Source organism: Leuresthes tenuis, unplaced genomic scaffold (genome assembly GCF_036924035.1).
Source record: "Leuresthes tenuis unplaced genomic scaffold, fLeuTen1.0.hap1 SCAF_11, whole genome shotgun sequence".
Lineage (NCBI taxonomy): Eukaryota > Metazoa > Chordata > Actinopteri > Atheriniformes > Atherinopsidae > Leuresthes > Leuresthes tenuis.
Genome location: NW_027325365.1, coordinates 28474489 through 28501439, shown reverse-complemented (window position 1 = coordinate 28501439; position 26951 = coordinate 28474489). Strand labels below are relative to the sequence as shown.

Genomic DNA, 26951 nt, shown 5'->3' with positions numbered 1-26951 from the left:
GAATGACGTCAATAAGTGTGTAACCCAGATGTACAATTTCTCCTCTGCTGTGGAACCATCTTTTCTAAAGATTCTGTGTTTGATTTTGACTAAGACTAAAACAAATGAACAGAACACAAACAATGCAATAACCAGGCCAGTGCAATGGATTTATTTAAGTATTCATGGTATTACACAAGAAGGGGTAAATGGTAATAAATACATCTGCTCTCTTAAAAGAGTTACTGTAACTTTTCGTTCTAATAATCATACCATAATTTTGTGGAAACAAAAGTGAGAAGCTTATCATATAATGCCTTATATTTTCCATGTAATTGTCAAATTACATGTGAAATATTAACATATCCTTTTCCAGGTTAAGCTGGTTGACATTATTAATTAAAAGTGATAAAAATCTCACCTTTTTTGCTCTGTGTTTCACCAGGGAAGTGACGGTTGGAGAGCTTTTCTCCTTCTTTCCCTCTGCCTCCAGCTGGCCAGCTGGATGCTGGTTTTTTATTGGTCCTGTTGTCACTGGCACAATCACCCAATCAGCAAGGCCCTGCAGTCCCATGTACAGCCTCCTCACTCCAGCTGGGGTTCCGTAGCAACCAGCATCAACACAGAGTTCAGACGAATAGACAAATTTGCAACAGGGGTGCCTGGAGCCAGAGTTATTGTTACTGACAGCTGGGTATTAAAGGTAAGTGTAAAAGCCTTTATTGCTTAAAACAAAAGAGAGAATGTGCTTGTGCTACAAATGTATGCACAGGACACAGATGACAATTTGATGTTCTGCCCCATTTTCTCAAGCAGATCCAATTTCCTGAGGGCTTAATGAAATGTCTTTGGTGAAAATAACACAGAGACTGTACAGCAGCACTTTTTTCCAATAAAGCATTATTAGATAATCTTTTCTCTTAGGTTCCCATTACAGATGTAGGGTGTAATGCCGCTGTCATGTAACAAACCTCCATCTGAACCTTTCTACATGCACAGCTCAACATGTGAATTTGTTGACATGCTTTACAGGCTGACAAAAGACAAATTGGTTTGGGTAATATAACAGGATCCCATAAGAAGAAGATAGCATACTCTGATACAATATGATATACTGTATGTAAAAAGGAAAAACTTCAAAATGTTCTGGTTTATCTGTAATACATTTAGCTTTTTCTGATTTACGTTTTTGAAGCATTTGAATGTGGTGTATATGTGAAATCAGTACATATGCAACATTATTTACCCTGTATATACAGTATATTACAGTGTCATGCATTTAAGACAGCAGAGAATATTTTTGGAGGAACATTTTGATGGAATCTATTTCCATGTTGGTCTGAAAGAACTGAGGAGCTACTGACGCTTCATCTTTGAGACAGAGATGATAACGATAAGGTTAAGACTTATGTTTCAATCTTTGATGACAGGGATGAACATGTTGCTATTGAAATGTTGTGTATTTCCTGTTAGTCATGATACAGAACACTACAGTAAATGTCTGCAGTAGAAAAACATATTCCATTAGCTTTATTACAGGAATTAACCACAGCTTCAATCTCCTCTGATTTACAGCCTACACAGAGCACAGGGAGAAATTCTCTTGATCGTATTCTTTTCATGAATTTTCATGAATAAAGCTGCACATCAACATGTTCATCGATAGAACCAAGCAAAGCAAACAGGACAGAACCAGAGAGCCAAACAGATATTACTTACTGATAGCAACAATGAAGCTAACTCTGCATTTGTCCGTTATCCTGTTTTTTCACTCAGCTCTCTTCGGTAGTAGAATCCAATGTGATGGTTATTCTTGTCCCATGTTTAGCTGCTACGTTTTACCTCTTCTTCCTCACTTGTTCTCAAAGTGTTGTCTTGTCTCTCTCGCTGCCGCATTGGCCACAGTGTTTTGTTGGGTTCTGTGCAATTTTTCTTTTACTGTTTATTATGGTGAAAGTATATTTTTATTTAGTTGCTGGTGTGTTGCATGGCATTGTAAAGCAAAACAGTAGATCTGGAAACCAAAGTTTTAAACTGCAGTATCTCAGCCTCAGACTGCTCCAGGGCAGCCTCTCAATGCAGGGGGTGTTTACTGTTCACATCATGGAATATAACTTCCACCTCATCTGCTGCTCTACCACTGAGAGGGTCCAGCTCCCTGCCTATCACAGAACTGGCCATCTTCACCAGTTTGTCCAGGCGCCTACAGTTTTTGTCTGTAGTCCCACTCTCTGCCAGCAGACAACAGCATAGAACAGTGCACTCTCAATGACAGTGTGATAAAACATGCACAGCATATCACTGCAGACATTGAAGGATGTGAGTCATCTCAGGAGGAAGAGACGGCTCTGTCCCTTCCTGTACACTGTATCTGTGTTGGCAGACCACTCCAGTTTATCATCCAGTACTAACAGGGTACCAAGAGGGTGAAAAGAAAAGGAGCTAAAACAGTACCCTGTGGAACCCGAATACTGTATTTCAGTGTTCCAGAAACACATCTCCCCATTCTGACATACTGTGGTCTGGCAGTCAAATAGTCTGTAATCCAAGTATGTCAGGGAGGAGGCCACCCCCATACTTAGAAGCTTGCCTCTCATTGTGTGAGGCCGTGTGGTGTTGAAGGTACTGGAGAAGTCAAAGAACACGACTCTCACATATGAACCAGGCATATCTAAATAAGTATATGCCCAGTGCAGCATGTACAGAATCGTGTGTTCCACTCCTATGTGTTTCTGATAGGCAAACTGGAGGGGGTCAGGATCCTCAGCAACCTGCAGTCTCTTGCGACGAACAAGGAGCCACTCCAAGGTCTTCATTATGTGAGATGTCAAAGCGAACGGTCTGTAGTCATTCAGCTCATACTGGTCGCCGAACTCTTAAGACTTAGACTTTTTTTTTTGGAAAGAGACTGCTAGCTGTCCTGCACAGTCCTTCAGAAGCCTTGGACACACTCCATCTGGGCCTACAGCCTTCCCTGACCGAAGTCTCCTGAGCTCAGCTCTCACCTCCTCTATAGTTAAAGAGAGGGGGAGCTGCTGAGGTTGTAGTGGACGGATGGTGGCAGAAGTGATGTTGGCGTCAGTCACAGAGATTGGGATGGGGGTGCAATTACTGTGAGATGGTATTTTCAAAGGATCAGCCGCAGAGGTGGAGGTCCAGCTGGTTCGAGGAGGCCTGTTGTTAGGAGCCGCTACAGAGACGGAGGTACAGCTGGTCCGAGGAGGCCTCGGGTCGAGAGCCACTGCAGAGATGTAGGTGCAGCTGGGCAGAGTAGGCCTGGTGGTGGGAACTGCTGCTGAGGTGGAGATACAGCTGGTCAGAGAAGACCTAGCGATGGGAGTCACGGCAGAGGTTGAGTTGCAGCTAGGCAGAGGAGGCAGTATGGAGGGAGCAGCTGGTGGAAGTGGAGGGAGCAGCAGCAGAGGTGGAAAAAGCCACACTGACCTGTTGTAATATTGGTTGAAGGTATTAGCTCTGTCCACACCACCTTCCACAGACTGAGAGTTTTTCAGTTTGTACCCAGTGATGGTCATCACCCCCCTCCACATCTCCCAGGTGTTATTGTTCTGCAGCGGTCTCTCTACCTTTTTCTTGTACTCCACCTTAGCTCAATATAGTATCTTTTTGGTTGCAGGTTGTGAAGGTTGCTGTACTTCAAAATGTATCAGAGGCACATAACTTTAAGGTTCACAAACTTATCTTGTATTACTTTAATTTATACCTTTATTCAACCTTGGACCTTGGTCCCAGCCACTGTACAACTTCATGGTTCAAATTAATCTTCAAATGGTCCTAAAATAATCTCAATGATATGTGTGAGGAAGATTCTTCATTTACAAGAACAAACTGAAATCTATCAGATAAATATGACTTAAACCAGCCTAATGCAGTTCCTTTAATCCAATAACATGTTCAAGTCTCTGTAACAGAATGCTGTGATCGATCGTATAAAATGCAGCACTGAGATCCAACAGGACAAGCACAGACACAAGTCCGCTATCAGAGGCTAAGAGGAGATCATTGGTAACTTTCACCAGTGCTGTTTCTGTGCTATGATGCACTCTGAATCCTGACTGAAACTCTTCAAACAGATTATTTCTATGTAAACGATCACAAAGTTGAGCTATTTTTTCAAGAACTTTAGACAAAAAAGGGAGATTGGATATAGGTCGATAATTAGCCAACACTTCTGAATCAAAAGTAGTTTTTTTAAGTAAAGGTTTAAATACAGCAACCTTAAAAGTCTGCGGTACATATCCTGTCAACGAAGATATCAAATCCAATATCGAAGTGTCAATTAAGGAGAAAACCTCCTTAAACAGTCTGGTTGGGATTGGGTCCACAATACAAGTTGATGGTTTAGAAGAGACTATTGCTGTTGTTAGCTCAGAGAGATCAACTGGGCAGAAGCCGTCTAAATACAAATCAGGTTCTAAAGATACTTCTAAAGCTGCTGCACTTGATGATACATCAGTGATAATAGTGGGAAGGATTCCGTCAATCTTCTCTCTGATAGAAACAATTTTATTGATAAAGAATCTCATGAAATCATCTCTGCTGAGAGTTAAAGGAATCAACAGAGTCAACAGAGCTCGAACTCTTTGTCAGCCGGGCAACAGTGCTGAAAAGAAACCTGGGATTATTCTTATTCTCTTCTATCAATGATAAATAATAAGCAGCTATAGCTTTACGAAGGGCTTTCTTATACATTATTATCAGTCCAGACTAATTGAGACTCTTCTAAATTAGAGGAACACCACTGTCTCTCCAGCTTTCTTGCAGTCTGCTTTAAAGCATGCAGCTGAGAATTATACCAATGAGCCAACCTCTTCTGACTGATTACCTTCCTTTTCAGAGGGGCAACATTGTCCAGTGTTGTACGCATTGTCACTATAGTGCTGTCAACAAGAGAGTCAAGTTCTACTGGAGTAAAATTTAGGTAGCCGTCCTCTGTCATATCTGCACATGGCAGTGAAGAAAAGGATGATGAAATTAACTCTTTAAAACTGGTTACAGCATTCTCTGATAGACACCTTTTCTATGTAAAATTCTTCTCAGAAGCCGTATAGTCAAGTAATGTAAATTCTGTGTATCACTATGTCTTTACAGTATATACTATTTAAAGGCTGGATGAGGCATTATCTGTGGGGAATGATTTATGGGCCTTGTGTTTTGTGAACTAACAGAGCTTCTCCATGCGGACTTAATTTATTATAAAAAAGAAAAAGTCCCACACTGAACATTTTCCAATATGCTACATTCATCAGGTTGGTTTAAATGTGCATTTTAATTATGACAGTAAAACATTTTTTCCTTACTTTCATCCTTGTCTTCCTGTCTTTTTCTGCTTTTAGGTGACCACCTACCACATGTACATTGTATTACAGAGTGAATGTCATGTGACCGTGACAGATTCCAGACAGCATGAACTTAGTCCTGATTCAGCCTCCCCCATAGAGCTCCTGACCCTGAGAGTGAGCTGCATCAACCCTGCTATCAGAGCATTCAATATCAGGTATGTGTGTGAGTGCATGCATATACGTTTGCATCGACACAGTTAGTTTCAATCCCTGTCTAATGTGTTTTGAATGTGCATGATGTTGACAGTTTTGTTTAGTTTGGTCTCTTCTATTGTTTATTGTGTAAAGACTAGTGTTTAGCATTAAAATATACTGTACACAGTGGTGTATCTAGGACATTTTCACTGGGGTGGCCAAGATGGGACACATAGCTAGTATGGGGTGGCCATGGCGAAGTTTAATGCCATATAACAGCCGACCACGACCGCCGACCGCCATACGTGTTTTTGTGTATTTATGTTTTGTGTTTGCTGCTGGTAGTAGCTGAGGCTGGCTCTAACTGTTGTCTTTTTTTGAGGGAGAAACTCTCAATATTTCTGCTTCTCTCCATATTCCCCTAATTTCCCTAGGGGAAATGTCATTCAATCACAAACTATATATCAACCAGTCAGTGAATTCACTTTGAAGAAATTGCCTAAATTATATCTATTTATAGTATCTACAAATCACTTTTAATAACACAGTTAACACGTATTGAATCTCAAACATTTGTGGCATTTGAATGCAATTTACTCTGCATCTGCCTATTTAATCGTCTAAAAATATGTGAACTGTGAAAATGAGCTAATTGATACAAACAAGTCCTTTATCTCCAAGAGAAAAAAGCTTTTAAACAGCCCTTAAATCACAGAGCAAATAAATAAACTACAGCTTGTTCTTGTGTTATAGCTACTTAAATCTAGACTGTCACACTATATTTCACACACTGGTTGGTCAAAAATATAACAACAGTTATATTTAACACACACATCTGCAGAAACACCCTCAGTCAACGTTTTATATTTCGTGGCTGTATCCAAATAACAATTAAAAAAAAATACTAATGTTAAATGCTTAACTCATACCTGCCAATACTGTGCTATGAAAAAGAGAGAGATTTTTTGGTGTAGCAGTTGGAATACTCCACTCGGCCCGACACAGTTTATAAAATGCATTTCATTTTAAATTTGGGGATAGCACCAAATTACAAATTGGGATCAGGGCAGGGCTGCTAAGCTAGCTAGTGCAGTGTAGTTCGTCTTTTAGCTGCTTCTTTGTGCTACATAAAATTTACCTACACATTCAGAGGGAACTACAACATAACCAAACATTAAATTACCATACCTCACAATCGACAGATTTTATCTGTTTTTATCCGACAGCAGATGACGCTGTCTGTAGCCATCCTCCTGATTCACCGGACCAGCAGCAGCATGCAGATGCAGGTGCATGGCCATTGGCCAAACGTCCACTGAGTGAAAATCGGCTCTCACAGCCTCAATATGACCATTACTATGTTAGTTAGAAATGTAAAACTGACCCTAAATCAGCTCATCGGCTGTCATCATTGATTGACAGCATTTCTGTTGTTTCTTGTGTTGACGAACTTGAGCAACTACATATCAGACTTCGGGTGGCCACCCCCCAGAATCGCCACAGACTGTACACCATAGCATTGGCAGCCTAAGCTAATTTGCAATGCTTGTCCCTCAAAGGGCCTTTCAGGTCAACACAAAGGCAAAATAAATCCAGAAAATATAACATGTGTAAAGGCCTACAATATTATAACATCATACTGGGGAAGTGGCAGGTCCTTCATGTCTACATAGCTGGTCTTTCCTAAAAAAAAAAACTGCCTTAGTTTTCAGCATCTGACAAGCGTGATGCCCAGATAAAGAAACTTGAAAGGATCAAATCTTCAAGTTGATTTTATCCCTCCTCCATTCTGAGCATGCACAGGGTTTGGGCAGGGATTGACTCAAACTGAATCTTACAACCTTTAACAGGAAGGAACTTCCAGCAGAATTGGACTCAAAGAGGGTGGTCATCTGTCGGACCGGTTGGGGACAGGACAGAGACATCATGCTAGAGATACCCGAAAACCAAAAACACAAAGTTAACATAAGTGATACTACCAAGTACTTAAATTGAGAGTTTAAAAAAAAAAGTAGAGGAGAGGAGAGGTGCTCAGTGCATCAACCCACAGCAGCCTATGTCTACAGCAAGGGTCGGCAACCCGTGGCTCCGGAGCAGCATGTGGCTCTTTCATCCTTCTGTTGCGGCTCTGCGTGGCTTGGGAAATAAATGAAAAAGTATCAAATTGAAGTGTATTTTATTTGTGTTATTTATTTTTTATTATTGTAGTTCTAAATTGGAATATTATTGTGATCTTGAAATATTAAAATGAAATTATATTTTATTATTTTCAATATTTTTCATCTCTCAAAATATGCGTCATAGTCGCCGAAAGCTGATATAATCCTGCCAAAACGCTTTCAACCCCAGGTAGGCCAGGTATGGAGAAATATAAGAAAAGAAAAATATCTGAAGAAAACAGAACATTTAATGATGCCTGGTCAGATTCATTTGCATTTATCTCTGACGAGAGTGGTTTACCAGTATATCTAATTTGTGGTGAGAAAGAGACATGTTTTTTTAATTTAATGATTTTTTTTTTAAGAGTTCAAAATGTGTTCATTACATAAATAAAATGTCATTTTATCTGTAGCACTTCATAGATACACTATAGTTGTTTATACAAAGCATAAAAAAGTAAAAAATCAATATCTTCATTTTAGATGTCAAAAAGTATTTGCGGCTCCCATTGTTTTCTTTTCCGTGGAAACCGTGTCCAAATGGCTCTTTGAGTGTTAAAGGTTGCCGACTCCTGGTCTACAGCAACATAATTTAGGTCCTTGTATGCTTGTCAAACAGCACACTTACTCTCATCGACATCTGGCTTTTAAGTAAAACCTGGAAGTGTTTAATCAGCATTTAGTCCTGTGTCAAATGGCTCTTCAGTAGTCACATGTTTTTGTCAACACCAGCTCAACTCAGCATTAATGTGAACACAACACACATGAAATTTACTTAAGAGTGCAGTGACACGATTCACATTTTGCTTGCAGGAACACATTTACCATATATACCGATTACAGAGGCTCTGAATCTGACAGTCAGAAGTTACTGACAAAAAGAAGCGAGATTAATCTTTTTTTCTTTTTCTACAAGGACTTTAGATATTGCTAAGATATTGCAGCAATCTTAATTAAACCATGAATGAGTTTGCATCGCTATGAGACTAAATCTTTCTGATTTTGACAGCGTTACGTAGGTGAAAGAAACCCTGTCCCATAGGCAGGTTTTTTTTACTGCACTTACAAACATTACATGTTATGACTGGCCTGATAGATAAATGTAAATACTTACATAGTACTTTTCTGGTCTAGCTGACCACTCAAAGCGCTTTTACACTACAAACCACATTCACCCATTCACATACACACTCATACAGCACATCTTAGTCTATACAGTGTTACAGGTTACACAGTGCTTTTTTTCTGTCACACACACATTCGCACACCGATGGACACATTGGTAGGCAATGTGGGTTTCAGTGTTTTGGACAGGACCTTCTGATCAGCAGACTGCTGCTCTTCCTCCTGAACCACAGCTGCCCCATATAAATGAATACTGTACAAGTTTGTCACAGAGATGCGTACACAACTTGGGAGCAGGAAGCAGTGCTGATCCCTGTTTGTTTAGAACAGCCTTGATCAGTCATGATGAGGCAGTAAGCTGCACCAACTCTCAAAAAAGATTTGGGCCTCAAGGCTGCAAAAATCTTTCCCCACTTAGTGTCTAAAAATCCTACATTATCTCAGATGATATAGTTTTATGCATCTACTCATTTTAATTAAATTCAATTCACTTTATTTATATACCGCCAAATCACAATAAATGTCATCTCATCTCAAGGCACTTCAATGATACAGTCCAATTCAAGCCAATTAGGGTCCAATTCTTTGTAATCATAATCCAGTCAAAGCCAGTTAATTAAATAAAAAATAGTCCAATTTATACATACAAAGCCAGTTTGAAAACAGTTTCCTTGCAAAGGAAACCAACAAATTTGCACCGAAACTGGCAGAACCATAACTAGGAAGGGTGGCCAACCACCTCGACGAGCTGGGGTTTGAGAGGACAGAAAAGAGGGACAACAAACACCATTCAAAGGATACCTGTTGAGAAAGAGAAACACAAGTCAATGGCAATAATGCCAAACGTAGATAATGTCATGTGAGGAAATAAAAGGGAGAAGAGATCAAAGTGAGGAAAGGTGTGACATAGGAGGCCCCCCAGCAACTTAGCTATGGGATGTTTCAGGATCACCTGAGCCATCTATAAGCTTTGTCAAAAAGAAAAGTTTTAATCCCAATCTTAAAGTTAGAGAGGGTGTCTGTTTCCTGGACATTTATGGCAGCTGGTTCCACTGAGAGGTCTTTGCCCCCAACCCTTTCCCTAACTCTAACCCTAGGAACCACAAGTAACCCTGCAATATGAGAGCGAAGTGTTCTGTTGAGATCTTTAAGATATGATGGAGCTTGGTCATTAAGAGCTTTATACTTGAGGAGAAGTATTTTAAATTCTATTCTGAATTAACAGGGATAAATGAAAGAAAGCTAAAACTGGAGAAATATGAGAACAGCAGAACTCTGGCTTTAGTATTTTGGATCAGCTAGAGGCTTTACAGAGAATTTGTTGGACAGCCCAATAATAAAGAATTACAGTAGTCCATTCCTGAAGTAACAAATGCATGTCCCAGTTTTTCTGCATCAGAGACAGGATGTTCCTAATTTTGTCAATATTCTGAAGGTGAAAGCAGGCAATACTAGAAACCTTTTTTTATATGTGAGTTTGGACAGATCCTGGTCAAAAATAACTCCAAGGTTCCTCACTGTAGTACTAGAAGCCATCTAGATTAACTATATAGCCAGATAGTTTTTCCCTGAAGCGCTCAAGTACAAAGTACAAAGTTCTGAGTCATTCAGGTTTTTACATCTTTAAGACATTTTAAACTAGATCTTACTGTAAATGGCTTCCTCAGTTAAATGTATGTGCAATGGCCCATGTAGCTGCCATTCATTTTGTAAAACAATGTATCTTTTTAAATATCCTTCTTCTTAACCTTTTTTCTTGCTGAGCCAGGTGAATTTAATGTTGCCACCATTTTACAGGTATTTTTAAATAAGGAAACAGAACCCGTGTCAAAAATCACAGGACATCATAAGGAGAAATATTGTTGGCTTCTGCTTTCCACTAGAATATAACAACATTTTGACGTCTAACCTGGATTTTTATTTTTTTAACGACAGAATTTTTAACAATAACTTACATAGAGTGCAAATATCCATTTATTAAAGGAGTTTATGACAATGGTGAGCACACATCAGGGGGCAAAACCACAGGAATGTTTTTTAAGACACACTCCTTCTGCATTTGCCTTGGTTTTAATTCAGTCAGGTGTTGTTGTGTCTACCTTAACTTACAACCTGGCGAAGACCAAATGATTTTCATAATTTCCTGATATATAAAACCTTAGAATTGAAAGAAGCTGAACTATCATTTTCATATAACTGTATATATGCCATTGAGAAGCCTTTTGTTTTTACCAAAGAAGACCAGTGCACATAGGAATCCTTAGATGCAGATAATCATGCTCTCTGTGTTCTTACAAGAGACATGATTCTTATGATGCATGATTTATGACCATTTGAGACGCAAAGTGGGCATAAATACACATGTGTTTGGCTTGTTTTCTGCTTATAATGTATTTATGTGTGTGTGCGTGTCAGTTTCAAATGGTGGAGACCAGTATCTGAAAAAACAAAATAACAAACAGAAAAATAACCTTTTCTACTGTTTTCAGGCTTAACTCGACAGATTATGCAGATCTTCGGGAGAAGCTCCGAGCTCCCATCAGAGTTTCTCCCAATGTTGTGATCCATCAAACTGTCAGTGAGCTCTTCCTGGAAACATTCAGAGCTCAGGTGGAGTTCAATCAGCCATACACATTGCCAAGTGGACAGGTAAACTGCCATTATAAACTAGAAACTTCGTGGCATTATCCTTTTCAACCAAAGTTTACAGTAAGTCAAAAACATGTGTTCGCTACATCCTCAGGAGGTGGAGCCCTGTATCGGCTGCATGCAAGTTCCAGCAGGCACAAAGCTCGTCAGACTCTGCCAGACTGCAGGTAAGAGTGTGCGTGTATGTGGTTTATGTATTACTCACTATGGAGGGATAGATTTTTCTTTTGTGGACAAAGAACAAGTCTCATACATAAAACAAATACATTTTAATGTGGAAGTCTTTTAAGACTAGAGTACATTTGCATTCAGGTTAACATTAAGGACATGATCTAGTACTTATGGTTAAAGGATGTAGTTTGGTCCCATTTGATAGATTTACCCTTATTTTTGGAGTGTCCCTCCGAATCCTGCAGCAGTTTTTTACCAGAGTTCCAATGTGCTGTCCTCAGCTGTTTGGATCTCTCTGCTATATCTTCAATGCTTCAAAGCATATTGTAACAACTATTACGGACTGCAAATTAGTTTTGTTTTAGTTAGCCCCACGCTAGTTTGGGTAGTATGGAAGTATATAAATTTATTCTCCTGTTCATAACAAATTAACTCTTAGGTTATTAACAATCTGCAGGTCTGGTAAGACAGAATACTGTAAATGTGTTGTATTATTGGCACTGTTAAGATGTTTGTGCCATCAGCATTTAGTTTTGAGGAAGCAGGAAAGTAAAATTTCCTACAACTTCACTTTATAAAACTTCTGTCAAATGCCAGACTTTCTGTCAGAAATAACCCTGCCCCAACAGCATCAAAGTGACTATCTGATATCACAAAGTAAAGACGTCTTTCTTAGGGAAGGTCTTATACATCCGTGTTGGTTACCAAGCCTGGTTGAGAAAACCACTTATTCATTAGGACTGTCAGAAAAAAACAAGAATTTGCTGGAGGGGGACTTAAAAAAAAAAGCTGAATAAACAAAAAGAAATGTTGAACAATTCCCCTGGGGATTCTATGAAATTTGAATTAAATTTTTACTTGAAATGCACATCCCTTGAATCAGGACACCCCAATCCTTGTAGTGAACATGTAAAAATTTGAGATGAGGGTTTCAGGAATTCAGTGGAAGTCTACGTAATGTCATGGATACACGACTATGTGTGCACATTGTGAGTGTGTCTTCATTAATATGATGCCTGTCTGTCCAACTGATTTGTGTTTCAGGAGCTGATGAGTCGGAGTGTCAGCAGTGTTTTTGCAGACCCATGTGGTGTCTGACGTGTCTGGGTCGATGGTTTGCTAGTCGCCAAGACCAGCAAAGACCAGAGACCTGGTTATCCAGCAGAGTCCCCTGCCCCACCTGTAGAGCCAAATTCTGCATATTAGACATCTGTGTGGTCCGGTGACAAGACACAAAACCAGATCCAGAATGACCTTTTCCTCTCAAAATAATGTGGAGGGGTATTTTATGCCACATTCACCAATAAACCCACTGCAATGTGAATGGACAAGCTACTTGACAGAATCTTGTTATGAATGTGCTTTTTGTCTTCTTTCAGTAAGGAGAAAAAAGTTTGTAGAAAAGTAGAAACATTTGGTAAACTTTTTTTTGGAGTTTGAGCTGTCATGATATCACAATTTCCCAGTAGCCTACAATAAAACTCACTGTAACAATACTTCTATATCTACAGAAATATTTAAAAACAAAAAAGTGCATTATGCTATCACTCAAATTGATCTGTCATTTGTTTAATTGTGTGTTTAGTCTCTTTTGGGTAAATTAATCAAGGAAAGTCAGAGTGTAAAGAGGTGAAGGAATCTGTAACCCTTAACACTGCAAAAGAGTACAAAAAGAACAATTCTATTGCATTAATAAGAGAAAAGTAAAACCAGATTAACTGATCCAACAAACAAAAGATCTCCAAGGCCTGACATCTGTAATACAATCATTAGTATCAGTGAGTCATAATAGCCCTATTTTTATATAACTCACATTTGAATGGTTTTGACATCATTGTTGAATTTTTTTTTATCTGGTAATTTTTGTTCAATAAATTTCAATAAATTGTGCTAATCATTTTTGCAACTTAACGTATATCCTTTCTGATTCTTGAGAATTTTCCTCAAACATTGCCAGTAATTTGCAATGTATTGGTTTCCTTAGCTAGGCTAGTTTTTTTTTTCTATTGGTTTTGTGCAATTGGACCAGTTTGAAATTGAATTAATTTGATTTGATTGGATCATGATGATCTGGATTGTAACAAATTGGATTGTAATTGGCTTGAATTGGACCGTCTCTTTGAAGTGCCTTGAGATGACATTGATGTGAATCACACTGTGGCTGTGAATTTTTCTGTCAATTACAACATGTTCTTGGGAAAAGCATCACATTGTTCATGTAAGTATCCTGCTGCCATTTGTTTTTGCAACATGTGACTCTGAACAAACACCCCACAATTATGAACAATGTATCAATGTATTTAAGTAGTGTCCAAATACATCAGCATCTTTCTAACCCAACCCGCTACTGAATCCATAAAGTGAACACCTTTTATCATAGTTGGTTATACTGAGATATAATCAATTGTTAGCGTGATTTTAGAGCAGGTACACTGATGTTGAAATCTGATTTGAAAATGCTTACACACATACTATAGTTATGTGATTTGTTTGTTTGTTTGTTTGTTTCTATAACAACAGTATGCAATCATTTTAATGATAAGTTTTGACGTTGTTTCCACTCAGAGACATGAATGGAAAGTACATATTTAATAACTCAGAAAAAACAGAGTGAGATTCCAGCCTTGTTTAGAGCTGTATTCTACATGGGTCAAAATGTCCATGACTCTGTTCTAGAGCTCGGAGAGCACTTTTCCGCCTGAGGATTTAAAAGTTCTGCAATGCAAAAGGAAAGCATAGCGAAATAAAGTTCTTATAAATCTGCAAATGGCCCTAAAATAATCTCAATGATATCCTTAACTGACTGATTTATGGCTCAGGTCAAATGTTTGGTAAAATCTTCTCATTTAAAACGAATAGATACACGTTTCCATAACTGAAGTGTGCAGGGGATCAGCAGAAACAGCAGAGAATTAGCACAACACTGGCTTGGGAATCAGCAGACCTTTGTCCCAGCCACTGTACAAGTATTCATAAGCTTCTGGGTAATTGTAACTTTAAAGAAGATGTATCCTGTCCTTGTATTTCACCAGCTGACACAATTTATTTTGGTCTCAATGAAGTGTCTGTGACATGTTTTAGTCAAAATTACAGACAATACAGCAGCTTCTCTTTTCTTCCATCAATCTACGCCCCTACCCTATTCAAGTGAATTATTTTAGAGTGTGCAGTAACCCCCTGGACTTCACTCTGTCCCACTCCTCCACTTTTCAGATCTGAAGTACTTAATAACCCCTGGAGCATTTTGTTACAGTTGGAAAACTGTACAGTACAGTACAGTAAATAAATAACCAGAGAGCTCAGACCACACACCAAACTGACAGAAAAATTCCTGACTGGCAGTTTGTCAAACTCTTCAATGTCCCTCATCAAGTTGGACCATGGACAGCTGGTAGCTGTTGATCCCTCATGCTGGTTGGTTAATAACCCCACTTAGAACTCCTGTCATAATTCCTCCGTCACATATTCAATTTTTAAATTCAATTTATTTATATAGCACCAGGTTACAACAATTGTCATCTCAAGGCACTTAAATAATAAAGTCCAATTAAAGCCAATTGGAATTCATCCATCTTCTATACCGTCAATCGGGTAGCGGGTGGGCTGGAGCCTATCCCAGCAGTCATCGGGCGAAAGGCAGGGTACACCCTGGACAGGTTGCCAGTCCATCACAGGGCCACATAGAGACAAACAACCAATTCACCAATTAACCTAACATGCATGTTTTTGGATGGTGGGAGGAATTTGGATGGAGGAGTACCCGGAGAGAACTCACGCATACACGGGGAGAACATGCAGACTCCACACAGAAAGGCCCCAGGCAGGGATCGAACCTGCAACCCTCTTGCTGTGAGATGACGGTGCTAACCACCACACCACCGTGCCAATTGGAATTCAAAACCAACAGATTGCACTGAAACTTGTCTTCAGTCCAATCTCCCGTCCTGAGCGTGCCTGTGGCGACTGTGGAAAGGAACGACTCCCTTTTAACAGGAAGAAACCTCTGGCAGAACCAGACTCAGGAAGGGTGGCCATCCATCTCGACCAGCTGGGGTTTCAGAAGACAGAAAAGAGGGGAGGGAAACACCATAACACCATTCAAAGGATACCTGTTGGAACAGGGAAACACAAGTTAATAACCACAATAATGTCACATGTACATAAAATCATTTGAGAAATTAAACAGGGGGAAAAGGAGAGCAAAGTGAGGAAAGGTGTGACGGATGAGGTACCCCAGCAGTGTAAGCCTATAGCATCTTAACTATGGGATGAAGTTAAAAGCAGACAGTTCTGAGTCATCCAGGTCTTTATGTCTTTAAGACAGGCTTGTAGTCTGACCAACCTATTGGTTTCATCTGGTTTCTTAGATAAGTACAGCTGAGTATCATCAGCATAACAATGAAAATCTATGCCATGCTGTCTAATAATGTTACCTAATGGAAGCATGTATAAAGTAAAAAGAATTGGTCCAAGCACAGAACCCTGAGGAACTCCATGACTTACTCTGATGTGTGAGGAAGAACAAACTGAAATCTATCAGATAAATATGACTTAAACCAGCCTAATGCAGTTCCTTTAATCCCAATAACGTTCAAGTCTCTGTAACAGAATGCTGTGATCGATCGTATGAAATGCAGCACTGAGATCCAACAGGACAAGCACAGACACAAGTCCGCTATCAGAGGCTAAGAGGAGATCATTGGTAACTTTCACCAGTGCTGTTTCTGTGCTATGATGCACTCTGAATCCTGACTGAAACTCTTCAAACAGATTATTTCTATGTAAATGATCACAAAGTTGAACTGCAACTATTTTTCAAGAACTTTAGACAAAAAAGGGAGATTGGATATAGGTCGATAATTAGCCAACACTTCTGAATCAAGAGTAGGTTTTTTAAGTAAAGGTTTAATTACAGCAACCTTAAAAGTCTGAGGTACATATCCTGTCAACAAAGACCGATTGATCAAATCCAATATGGAAGTGTCAATTAAGGGGAAAACCATGAAAAGTCTGGTTGGGATTGGGTCTAACAGACAAGTTGATGGTTTAGAAGAGACTATTGCTGTTGTTAGCTCAGAAAGAGCAACTGGCCAGAAGCCGTCTAAATACAAATCAGGTTCTAAAGATACTTCTAAAGTTGCTCTACTTGATGATACATCAGTGATAATAGTAGGAAGGATTCCATTAATCTTCTCTCTGATAGAAACAATTTTATTGATAAAGAATCTCATGAAATTATCACTGCTGAGAGTTAAAGGAATACATGGCTCATCAGAGCTCGGACTCTTTGTCAGCCTGGCAACAGTGCTGAAAAGAAACCTGAGATTATTCTTATTCTCTTCTATCAATGATGAATAATAAGCAGTTCTAGCTTTATGAAGTGCTTTCTTATACGTTCTTAAACTATCTTTCCAGACTAATTGAGACTTTTCTAAATTAGAGGAACACCACTGTCTCTCCAGCTTTCTTGCAGTCTGCTTTAAGGCACGCAGCTGTGAATTATACCAAGGAGCCAACCTCTTCTGACTGATTACCTTCCTTTTCAGAGGGGCACCATTGTCCAGTATTGTACGCATTGAACCTATAGTGCTGTCAACAAGAGAGTCAAGTTCTACTGGAGTAAAATTTAGGTAGCCGTCCTCTGTCATATCTGCACATGGCAGTGAAGAAAAGGATGATGAAATCAACTCTTTAAATCTGATTACAGCATTCTCTGATAGACACCTTCTATATGTAAAATTCTTCTCAGAAGCCGTATAGTCAAGTAATGTAAATTCAAAAGTTATTTAAAAAATGGTCAGACAAGACAGGGTTATGAGGGAACACTGTTAACTGTTCACTCTCAATGCCATAAGTCAGCACAAGGTCAAGGGTATGATTAAGGCAGTGAGTAGGTCTGTGAACACTTTGAGAAAATCCAATAGAGTCTAATATAGAATTAAAGTTAATATTTAGGCTGTCATTTTCAACATCTACATGAATATTAAAGTCACCCACTACAATGACTTTATCTGTACTCAGCACTAACTGTGATAAAAACTCTGAGAATTCAGACAGAAACTCAGAATAAGGGCCAGGTGGACGATACGCAATAACATATCGGCTCCATAAGCTCTGGTCTTCACCATTCCATTCCTCTGTGTTCTGTTTCAGTTTATAGCGACTAACTTTAAAAACTATTGATCATATGGACAATATTTCACTAATGCTAGTTTTTGCAAAAGCTGATATTGCTCTACTGATGGTGCATTCAATAACAACTGGGAAATCAGATTCTATAACTTCCAACTTGAAAAAAAATGAAAGAACAACAATAAGAAGTCACATTTCCTTGTTAGATTATAAAAACTTTTTTTTAAATTACTTGTAGAGTATTATTAGCTCATTTATTTAATATGTTAAATTATTTAGAAATGATGAATTACAAAGTGGGGCTGCACGGTGGTGTGGTGATTAATTCAATTCAATTCAATTCAATTTTATTTATATAGCGCCAGATTACAACAATTGTCATCTCAAGGCACTTAAGTAATATAGTCCAATTCAAGCCAATTGGAATTCAATTCATTGTAATCATGATCCAATTAATTCTTATAGAGCCAATTCAAAAAATTTATATCCTAGCTAAGGAAACCAACAGATTGCACCGAAACGTGTCTTCAGTCCAATCTCCCATCCTGAGCGTGCCTGTGGCAACTGTGGAAAGGAACGACTCCCTTTTAACAGGAAGAAACCTCTGGCAGAACCAGACTCAGGAAGGGTGGCCATCCGCCTCGACCAGCTGGGGTTTGAGAAGACAGAAAAGAGGGAAAAGAGGGGGGAAAAACACCATAACGCCATTCAAAGGATATCTGTTGGAACAGGGAAACATAGGTTAATAATCACAATAATGTCACATGTACATAAAATCAATTGTGAAATTAATCAGGGGGAAAAAGAGAGCAAAGTGAGGAAAGGTGTGACAGATGAGGTCCCCCAGCAGTCTAAGCCTATAGCAGCTTAACTATGGGATGTTTCAGGATTACCTGAGCCATCCCTAACTATAAGCTTTAGCGAAAAGAAAAGTTTTAAGCCTAATCTTAAAAGTGGAAAGGGTGTCTGCTTCCCGGACATTTACTGGCAGCTTATTCCACAAGAGAGGGGCCTGATAACTGAAGGCTCTACCTCCCATTCTACTTTTAGAAACTCTGGGAACAACAAGTAAACCTGCAGTTTGGGAGCGAAGTGCTCTGTTAGGAAAATATCTTACAATTAAATCTTTAAGATATGATGGAGCTCGGTCATTAAGAAGTTTATAAGTGAGAAGAAGAATCTTAAATTCTATTCTGAATTTAACAGGGAGCCAATGAAGAGAAGCTAAAACTGGAGAAACATGATCTCTCCTGTTAGTTCTCATCAGAACTCTGGCTGCAGCATTTTGGATCAGCTGGAGGCTTTTCAGAGAATATGTGGGACAGCCCAATAATAAGGAATTACAGTAGTCCAATCTTGAAGTAACAAATGCATGGACTAGTTTCTCTGCATCACCCTGAGACAGGATGTTCCTGATTTTAGCAATATTACGAAGGTGAAAGAAGGCAGTCCTAGAAACCTGTTTTATATGTGCGTCAAATGATAAATTCTGGTCAAAAATAACTCCAAGGTTCCTCACTGTAGAACTAGAAGCCAAGGAAATACCATCTAGAGTAACTATATAACTAGACAATTTCTCCCTGAAGCGCTCAGGTCCAAAGAGAACAACTTCAGTTTTGTCTGAATTTAAAAGCAGACAGTTCTGAGTCATCCAGCTCTTTATGTCTTTAAGACAGGCTTGTAGTCTGACCAACCTGTAGGTTTCATCTGGTTTCATAGATAAGTACAGCTGAGTATCATCAGCATAACAATGGAAATTTATGCTATGCTGTCTGATAATGTTACCTAATGGAAGCATGTATAAAGTAAAAAGAATCGGTCCAAGCACAGAACCCTGAGGAACTCCATGACTTACTCCAACGTGTGAGAAAGATTCTTCATTTACAAGAACAAACTGGAATCTATCAGATAAATATGACTTAAACCAGCCTAATGCAGTTCCTTTAATCCCAATAACATGTTCAAGTCTCTGTAACAGAATGCTGTGATCGATCGTATCAAATGCAGCACTGAGATCCAACAGGACAAGCACAGAAACAAGTCCGCTATCAGAAGCTAACAGGAGATCATTGGTAACTTTCACCAGTGCCGTTTCTGTGCTATGATGCACTCTGAATCCTGACTGAAACTCTTCAAACAGATTATTTCTATGTAAATGATCACAAAGTTGAACTGCAACTATTTTTTCAAGAACTTTGGACAAAAAAGGGAGATTGGATATAGGTCGATAATTAGCCAACACTTCTGAATCAAGAGTAGGTTTTTTAAGTAAAGGTTTAATTACAGCAACCTTAAAAGTCTGAGGTACATATCCTATCAACAAAGACCGATTGATCAAATCCAAAATGGAAGTGTCAATTAAGGGGAAAACCTCCTTGAACAGTCTGGTTGGGATTGGGTCTAACATACAAGTTGATGGTTTAGAAGAGACTATTGCTGTTGTTAGCTCAGAAAGATCAACTGGACAGAAGCTGTCTAAATACAATTCAGGTTCCAAAGATACTTCTAAAGCTGCTCTACTTGATGATACATCAGTGATAATAATGGGAAGGATTCCATTAATCTTCTCTCTGATAGAAACAATTTTATTGATGAAGAATCTCATGAAATCATCACTGCTGAGAGTTAAAGGAATACATGGCTCAACAGAGCTCGGACTCTTTGTCAGCCTGGCAACAGTGCTGAAAAGAAACCTGAGATTATTCTTATTCTCTTCTATCAATAATGAGTAATAAGCAGTTCTAGCTTTACAAAGTGCTTTCTTATACGTTATTAAACTATCTTTCCAGACTAATTGAGACTCTTCTAAATTAGAGGAACGCCACTGTCTCTCTAGCTTTCTTGTCGTCTGCTTTAACGCACGCAGCTGTGAATTATACCAAGGAGCCAACCTCTTCTGACTGATTACCTTCCTTTTCAGAGGGGCAACATTGTCTAGTGTTGTACGCATTGAAGCTGTAGTGCTGTCAACAAGAGAGTCAAGTTCTACTGGAGTAAAATTTAGGTAGCCGTCCTCTGTCATATCTGCACATGGCAGTGAAGAAAAGGATGATGAAATCAACTCTTTAAATCTGGTTACAGCATTCTCTGACAGACACCTTCTATATGTAGAATTCTTCTCAGAAGCTGTATAATCAAGTAATGTAAATTCAAAAGTTATTAAAAAATGGTCAGACAAGACAGGATTATGAGGGAACACTGTTAACTGTTCACTCTCAATGCCATAAGTCAGCACAAGGTCAAGGGTATGATTAAGGCAGTGAGTAGGTCTGTGAACACTTTGAGAAAATCCAATAGAGTCTAATATAGAATTAAAGTTAATATTTAGGCTGTCATTTTCAACATCTACATGAATATCAAAGTCACCCACTACAATGACTTTATCTGTACTCAGCACTAACTGGGATAAAAACTCTGAGAATTCAGATAGAAACTCAGAATAAGGGCCAGGTGGACGATACACAACAACAAACACAAGAGGTTTTTGTGATTTCCACTTTGGGTGGGAAAAACTGAGAATCAGAGATTCAAAAGAGCTAAAACTAATCTTGGGTCTAGGACTGATTAGTAACCCTGATCTGAAGATAGCTGCCACTCCTCCTCCTCTGCCTGTGGTTCTAGGAACATGAACATTTAAATAGTCAGAGGGAGTTGATTCATTAATGCTAACATGATCCTCCTGCTGCAGCCAGGTTTCTGTAAGACAAAATATATCAATATGATGATCACTAATCAAATCATTCACTAACAGAGACTTCAAAGGGAGAGATCTAATATTCAGCAAACCACATTTAATAGTTTGATGTTTTTGTTCAGTTAAGGTTTTTGTTTTAAATTTTTTTTGCACAAGAGGATTTGCTCCTTTTGTGTTTTTTGATTGAGGGGGGGGCAGCATCAGGTGGGAAGCCGCAGAGAAGTGTGTTAGACTACAACTCTGCATCCTGGTCTCAACCCTGGGATGTCATGTTTTTGGATGACTAATAAATTCGTCCATATTTCTAGAAATGAGAAGAGCTCCTTCCAAAGTGGGATGGATGCCGTCTCTCCTCATCAGACCAGGTTTTCTCCAGAAAGATTGCCAATTATCTATGTAGCCCACGTTGTTTGCTGGACACCATCTAGACAACCAGCGATTGAATGAGGACATGCGGCTAAACATGTCATCACTGGTCAGATTTGGCAGGGGTCCAGAGAAAACTACGGAGTCCGACATTGTTTTGGCAAAACAATGTTTTGTTAAGGATGAATTAGCACCGTCACCTCACAGCAAGAGGGTTCCAGGCTCGACGCTTCAACGCTTTTATGCTTACAGCACTAAAATCAAATAAGAGCAGCAACTCAACCACCAACACACTATGTGGCTGTTGGTGCCTGTGTGACGGCTATATATAATTTTGGCTACATGTAATTTTGACTACATATATTTTTGGTACCTTCCGTGCAAGGCGTTATGGTGTTTTTTGGAGGTTTTTTGCACGTCAGGCTACGGTGGAGGGGTCCACGTCATAGCTACGTCGTCGAAAGCATATAGTAGAAGTTTTTATGCATAAACTGGTGTTTATTCACACCAGTGAATTCACAACCAGTGTTGTAAATTCACCCGTTCCCACCCTCGGCCGGTCAGCCTCATCTCTGTCAGCTTGACTCTCAGCAGGAGGGGCTGGATTGTGTTGAAAGCGCTGGAGAAATCAAAGAACATGATTCTCACAGCACCGCTCTCCTTGTCCAGATGAGAGTAAGCCCTGTGTAGCAGATAGAGGATGGCATCCTCCACGCCCACCTTCTCCTGGTATCTAAACTGCAGTGGATCCTGTGCGTGGAGGACCTGGGGTCTGAGGAGATGGAGCAGCAGTCGTTTGAAAGTCTTCATGATGTGTGATGTTAGTGCCACTGGTCTGAAGTCACCCGGCTCCCTGGGGTGTTTTATCTTCGGAACAGGGATGAGACATGAAGTCTTCCAGAGCAGGGGGACCCTCCCCAGCTGCAGGCTCAGGTTGAACACATGCTGAAGTGGCTCCCCCAGTTCAGCAGAACAGGCCTTGAGCATCCTTGGACACACTTTGTCCGGGCCTGCTGCTTTCCCTGGGCGCAGCCTCCTCAGCTCTCTGCTCACCTGCTCCTTGATGATAGTGAAGGGGAGGGGGGTTGAAATGTCTGTTGTTGGAGGGAGGGGGGTTGAACTGTTTGTGGATGTGGCGGGTGGGGGTGTTCTGCTGTCTGAGGTGATGATAGACGTGGTGATGGATGTGATGGGGGTATGAAGTGGGCAGTCACTGACTGTGGGAGCTGGAGTATCAAATCTGTTAAAAAACAGGTTTAGCTGGTTTGCTCTCTCAGCATCCCCCTCGTCTGTGCTGCTGCCCTTCTTCTTGCAGCCTGAGATGGTTTTCATGCCATCCCAGACCTCCCTCATGTTGTTCCGCTGCAGCTGCTGCTCCACCTTCCTTCTGTATTCCTCCTTTGCCTCTCTCAGCTGGACCTTGAGTTCCTTCTGTACGCGCTTCAGCTCTTCTCTGTCACCATCCTTGAATGCCCTCTTTTTCCTGTTAAGGATGTTTTTGACATCACTGGTGATCCAGGGCTTGTTGTTGGGGAAGCAGCATACAGTTTTAATAGGAACCACAATATCCATACAAGTTCAGGTAGTCAGTAGTGCAGTGGCTGACCCCCTCGATGTCCTCACCATATGCGTCCTGCAAGATGTTCCAGTCAGTAGATTCAAAGCAGTCCCTCAGAGCCTCCACTGCCTCAGGAGGCCATTTCCTGAAACAGCGTGGAGTTATGGACAGTCTCTGGATCTTTGTTTTGTAGTGTTGTGTGAGCAGGACCAGGTTATGATCAGACTTTCCCAGTGGGGGCAGAGGGATGGCCGTGTAAGCTTCCTTCACTTTGGCATACAGGAGGTCTAAAGTCCTGTTCTTCCTGTTTTGGCAACAAACTGGTGAAAGTCTGGTAGTGTGGTGTCCAGTGTGATGTGGTTAAAATCCTGAGAGATGGCGATGAATGCGCCTGGATGTTGTGTTTGCAGCCTCAAAACAGTGGCATGGATGACGTCACACGTGGTCTCGGTGTGAGCACACGGAGGAACGTGAACACACACAACAATTGCATGGGAAAACTCTCTGGGCATGTAATGCGGTCTGAGTCCTACCGCCAGCAACTCAATGTCTCTGTTGCACTCAGTCTCCTTCACCATAACATGCCCTGGGCTGCACCATCTGTTGTTAATAAACAGTGCGAGTCCCCCACCTTTGCTTTTGCCGCTGCATCTACAGTCTCTGTCCGCTCTCACCGTTGTGAATCCAGATACATCCACATTAGCGTCCGTGTGTTCTGGGTGAGTCAAGTTTCAGAGACACAGTAAACTGCTCTCCTTGAATGTCCTGTCGGTCCTCACAAGGGCAGCCAGCTCGTCCGTCTTGTTGGTCAGACAGTTAACATCTCCCATGATAACCGAGGGCTTGTATTTCCACTGCTTAGCCGCAAGTCTAGCCTTCACCTTCGCCCCGGCTCTGCTGCCTCGTCGCCTCCTCAGGTATGGGGTGAACAATGGCGACTCGTCCCATTGTTTGGAGTGCAAGCAGCTTCTCCCTTGAATAAACAAGTTGTTCGTTGCTGTAATGCCGATAAGAAGACATTGTATCCATAGGATATATAAAGTACTGCACAGCGAGTCTAGTTAAAAGTAAAGAAAAAAGACACTACACCTACATAGCTATTGAATCAGCGTCCTGCTCGTGCTGGCGCCAAGTGTTGTGAGTGAACCCAGTTGAAAGAAACTGAGGGTGTGTTGCCTTAAAAGACTTACAAGCCCTGATTAAAATAATAAGCGGCACTAGTGGACGAGCCAATTTTACTGCAGAAAAATCCCCCAGGGAAGTGAGACAGAAACACTGAAAGCGTGGAGGACTATTAGTAGGCGGTGCTAAAACTCGTCACCAGTGACGTCAACTTCTTACCCCCTTCGCTCTGCCCCTCCCTACTTGTCATACCAAGACATGTCTGTGGCATCTGTTAGTGGATCTGGCAAATCACATTGAGAATAAGAAGAAAAGCCAAGAAGTTTGCTTGGTATAGATGAATACCAACTATTTTTGAATATTATATATATATATATATATATATATATATATATATATATATATATATATATATATATTGAATATTATTGCATTTGAATTAATTGTTTGGAATTTATTTTAACATCTTTCCTTAAGTGTTTCTAGATTAAACAAATACAAAAAGAAAATTTAATTGAAGGTGAACAATCTTGTTTCCGAACTGATTAACCAAGCCACCTTCACATTTAACCAAACCATTTTTCCTTGTTCCAAGCTCAAACTTGAACTCAGAAAGACCACTTTGTGAGTCAAATGAAAACAGGATGTTGGAATTAGCAGAAAAGATGATCCTGGGTTATGCCGTGAAGACAAGAGGCATCAAAATCCCTGAAACTGAACCAATCAGTTTAAAGCCATTAGCTGAGACAAAAGCTAAAATGGCCAAAGAAGAATCTTGTTGCACCCTCGTTGCAGGCTCATTACTCAGAATAGATAGTCTTACAAAACACGCCCAGGCAGACGTCACAATTAGTTCAGGCATACCATTGGCTGGAAGTGTAGCGTAGGCCTACGTCATGCCCCGCCTCCGCGAATCAAACTCCGGAAACCGCGAGGAAAAGTCGGAAGAAAGTCGGAGTAGAAGTTTTTCCAGCAGGTGGCGCTGTAGCCCTACTGTGGGCATTGCACAAAATAGCCACAGTTCTAAACACTTAACACTGAAGGCAACATAGTTTGCTTCAGCTGAGCTAACAAAATACAATACACAAAATGCCACAAACAATTCAAACCATGTGAAAACCTGGGAAAGCAAATACACAATAAGGTGACTTGTGACTGTATCCTCCCTGCCATTGTTGTTTAAAGCCCGACAGTGACTCGGCAGCTGACAGCTGGTGGAGGACAAGTGAATGTAAAACTCACATTGATTTTGACAATTAGTAAAACAATTAAGTGAGAAAAAAAGTAACAATAAGTTCCCTAAAATGTTAGTGCATTTATTGTGTCTTATTATTATTATTATTAATCATGAAGAACAGAGAGTTCTAAAACTCTTGCGGAGAGTCTTTGAAAATGGCAGGAGAGGAAGATGAGATGGAAGAAAAAGGTCCGAACAAAGACGGAAAGAGAAGAATATAGTTGAAAGATACGTTTTGCGTCATCCTGTCTCCTTTCTATAGCATGTTTTTTAACTCTGCTGCTGCTGCACGCATCTTCACCTATTTTGCTCACCAAGAGAGCCAGCGTTGAGCTTGTCAACCTTTTTGTCAATCTTTTGTGAATTTAAATTTACCTCATCAGAGTTGGTCAACAATCTAAACCAACTCGACCCTTGGACAATTTTGTCGTTATTTGTCGTTATTTGCGGTGAATTCCGACACACCATCGTCTTCTGAGCCACCAGAAGCCCCTCCGGCGCAGGAGAGCGACCGGTCAAGTCCCCGAAAGTCAACCACGACTAAGGCCGAGACACGGAACCGAGAGAGACCCAGTTGGACCCGCTGGCCTGTGGTGGCCTGTGGTTCGGAGCTGACTTAACAGTAAGATCTGCCCTGTTCTTACATTTCAGACGGTATGCGGTGGGTGTCGAGAGAATTCACTGTTAAAATGATAAATTAACCAAACAGCTGTTAGCCTTTAAATTCAAATAGTAACCAACCTAGGCTATTTGAATAATTCTGTTATCCATCCATCCCCTCCCCTTAGTTCTTTTCAATTCACTAAGTGTTTCTTATATAATCATCCATATTCAAAGCATTTCTGCTGTTGTCATTTTAATAAATGGTTCATATGTATACATATATAAAATCAACCTTTTTTTGTGTATGTTCTTTACGTATGAGTCGAAACAAAAGGAGAATTCACGAGTAGCAACTTCATGAGACTGGAGATTATTAATTAGTAATTAATAATTGACTAATAATTTAACATACGAGAATCATAAGACTCTGTCTTTTTCCTTCGATAGAAGGTGGTGCCCAAAAACGAGGTTAAATAATTCTTCTTATTACTTTCTACTTACTATTAATTCAGATAGTGAGAACTTTCAGATAAATCCTAATATATATATATATATATATATATATATATTGTTGGTGCCCCGTGTGCCAGCTATATATAATTTTGGATAAGTGTGCAAAGTTTTACAGCCCAACATTTGGACTTTTGCAGTCTCTCAAACA

General features: G+C 40.0%; 1 protein-coding gene across 2 annotated transcripts in view; it reads left to right on the top strand.

Moving 5' to 3' along the window:
* tmem129 (transmembrane protein 129, E3 ubiquitin protein ligase) overlaps positions 1-26951 on the top strand; it is a 149911-nt gene that overhangs the window by 5222 nt on the left and 117738 nt on the right. Inside the window, exons 3-7 of one of the 2 annotated variants that reach the window (XR_011917829.1) lie at positions 425-682; positions 5334-5494; positions 11248-11407; positions 11502-11574; positions 12623-12995. Coding sequence is in view for 1 of the 2 variants with exons in the window: in XM_072396263.1 (XP_072252364.1) it covers positions 425-682; positions 5334-5494; positions 11248-11407; positions 11502-11574; positions 12623-12804 (834 nt within the window). In the remaining variant the exon portion in view is untranslated. Of the gene's footprint in view, positions 1-424; positions 683-5333; positions 5495-11247; positions 11408-11501; positions 11575-12622; positions 13451-26951 lie in introns of those variants that run through there. The other variant, XM_072396263.1, reaches the window with a different exon arrangement.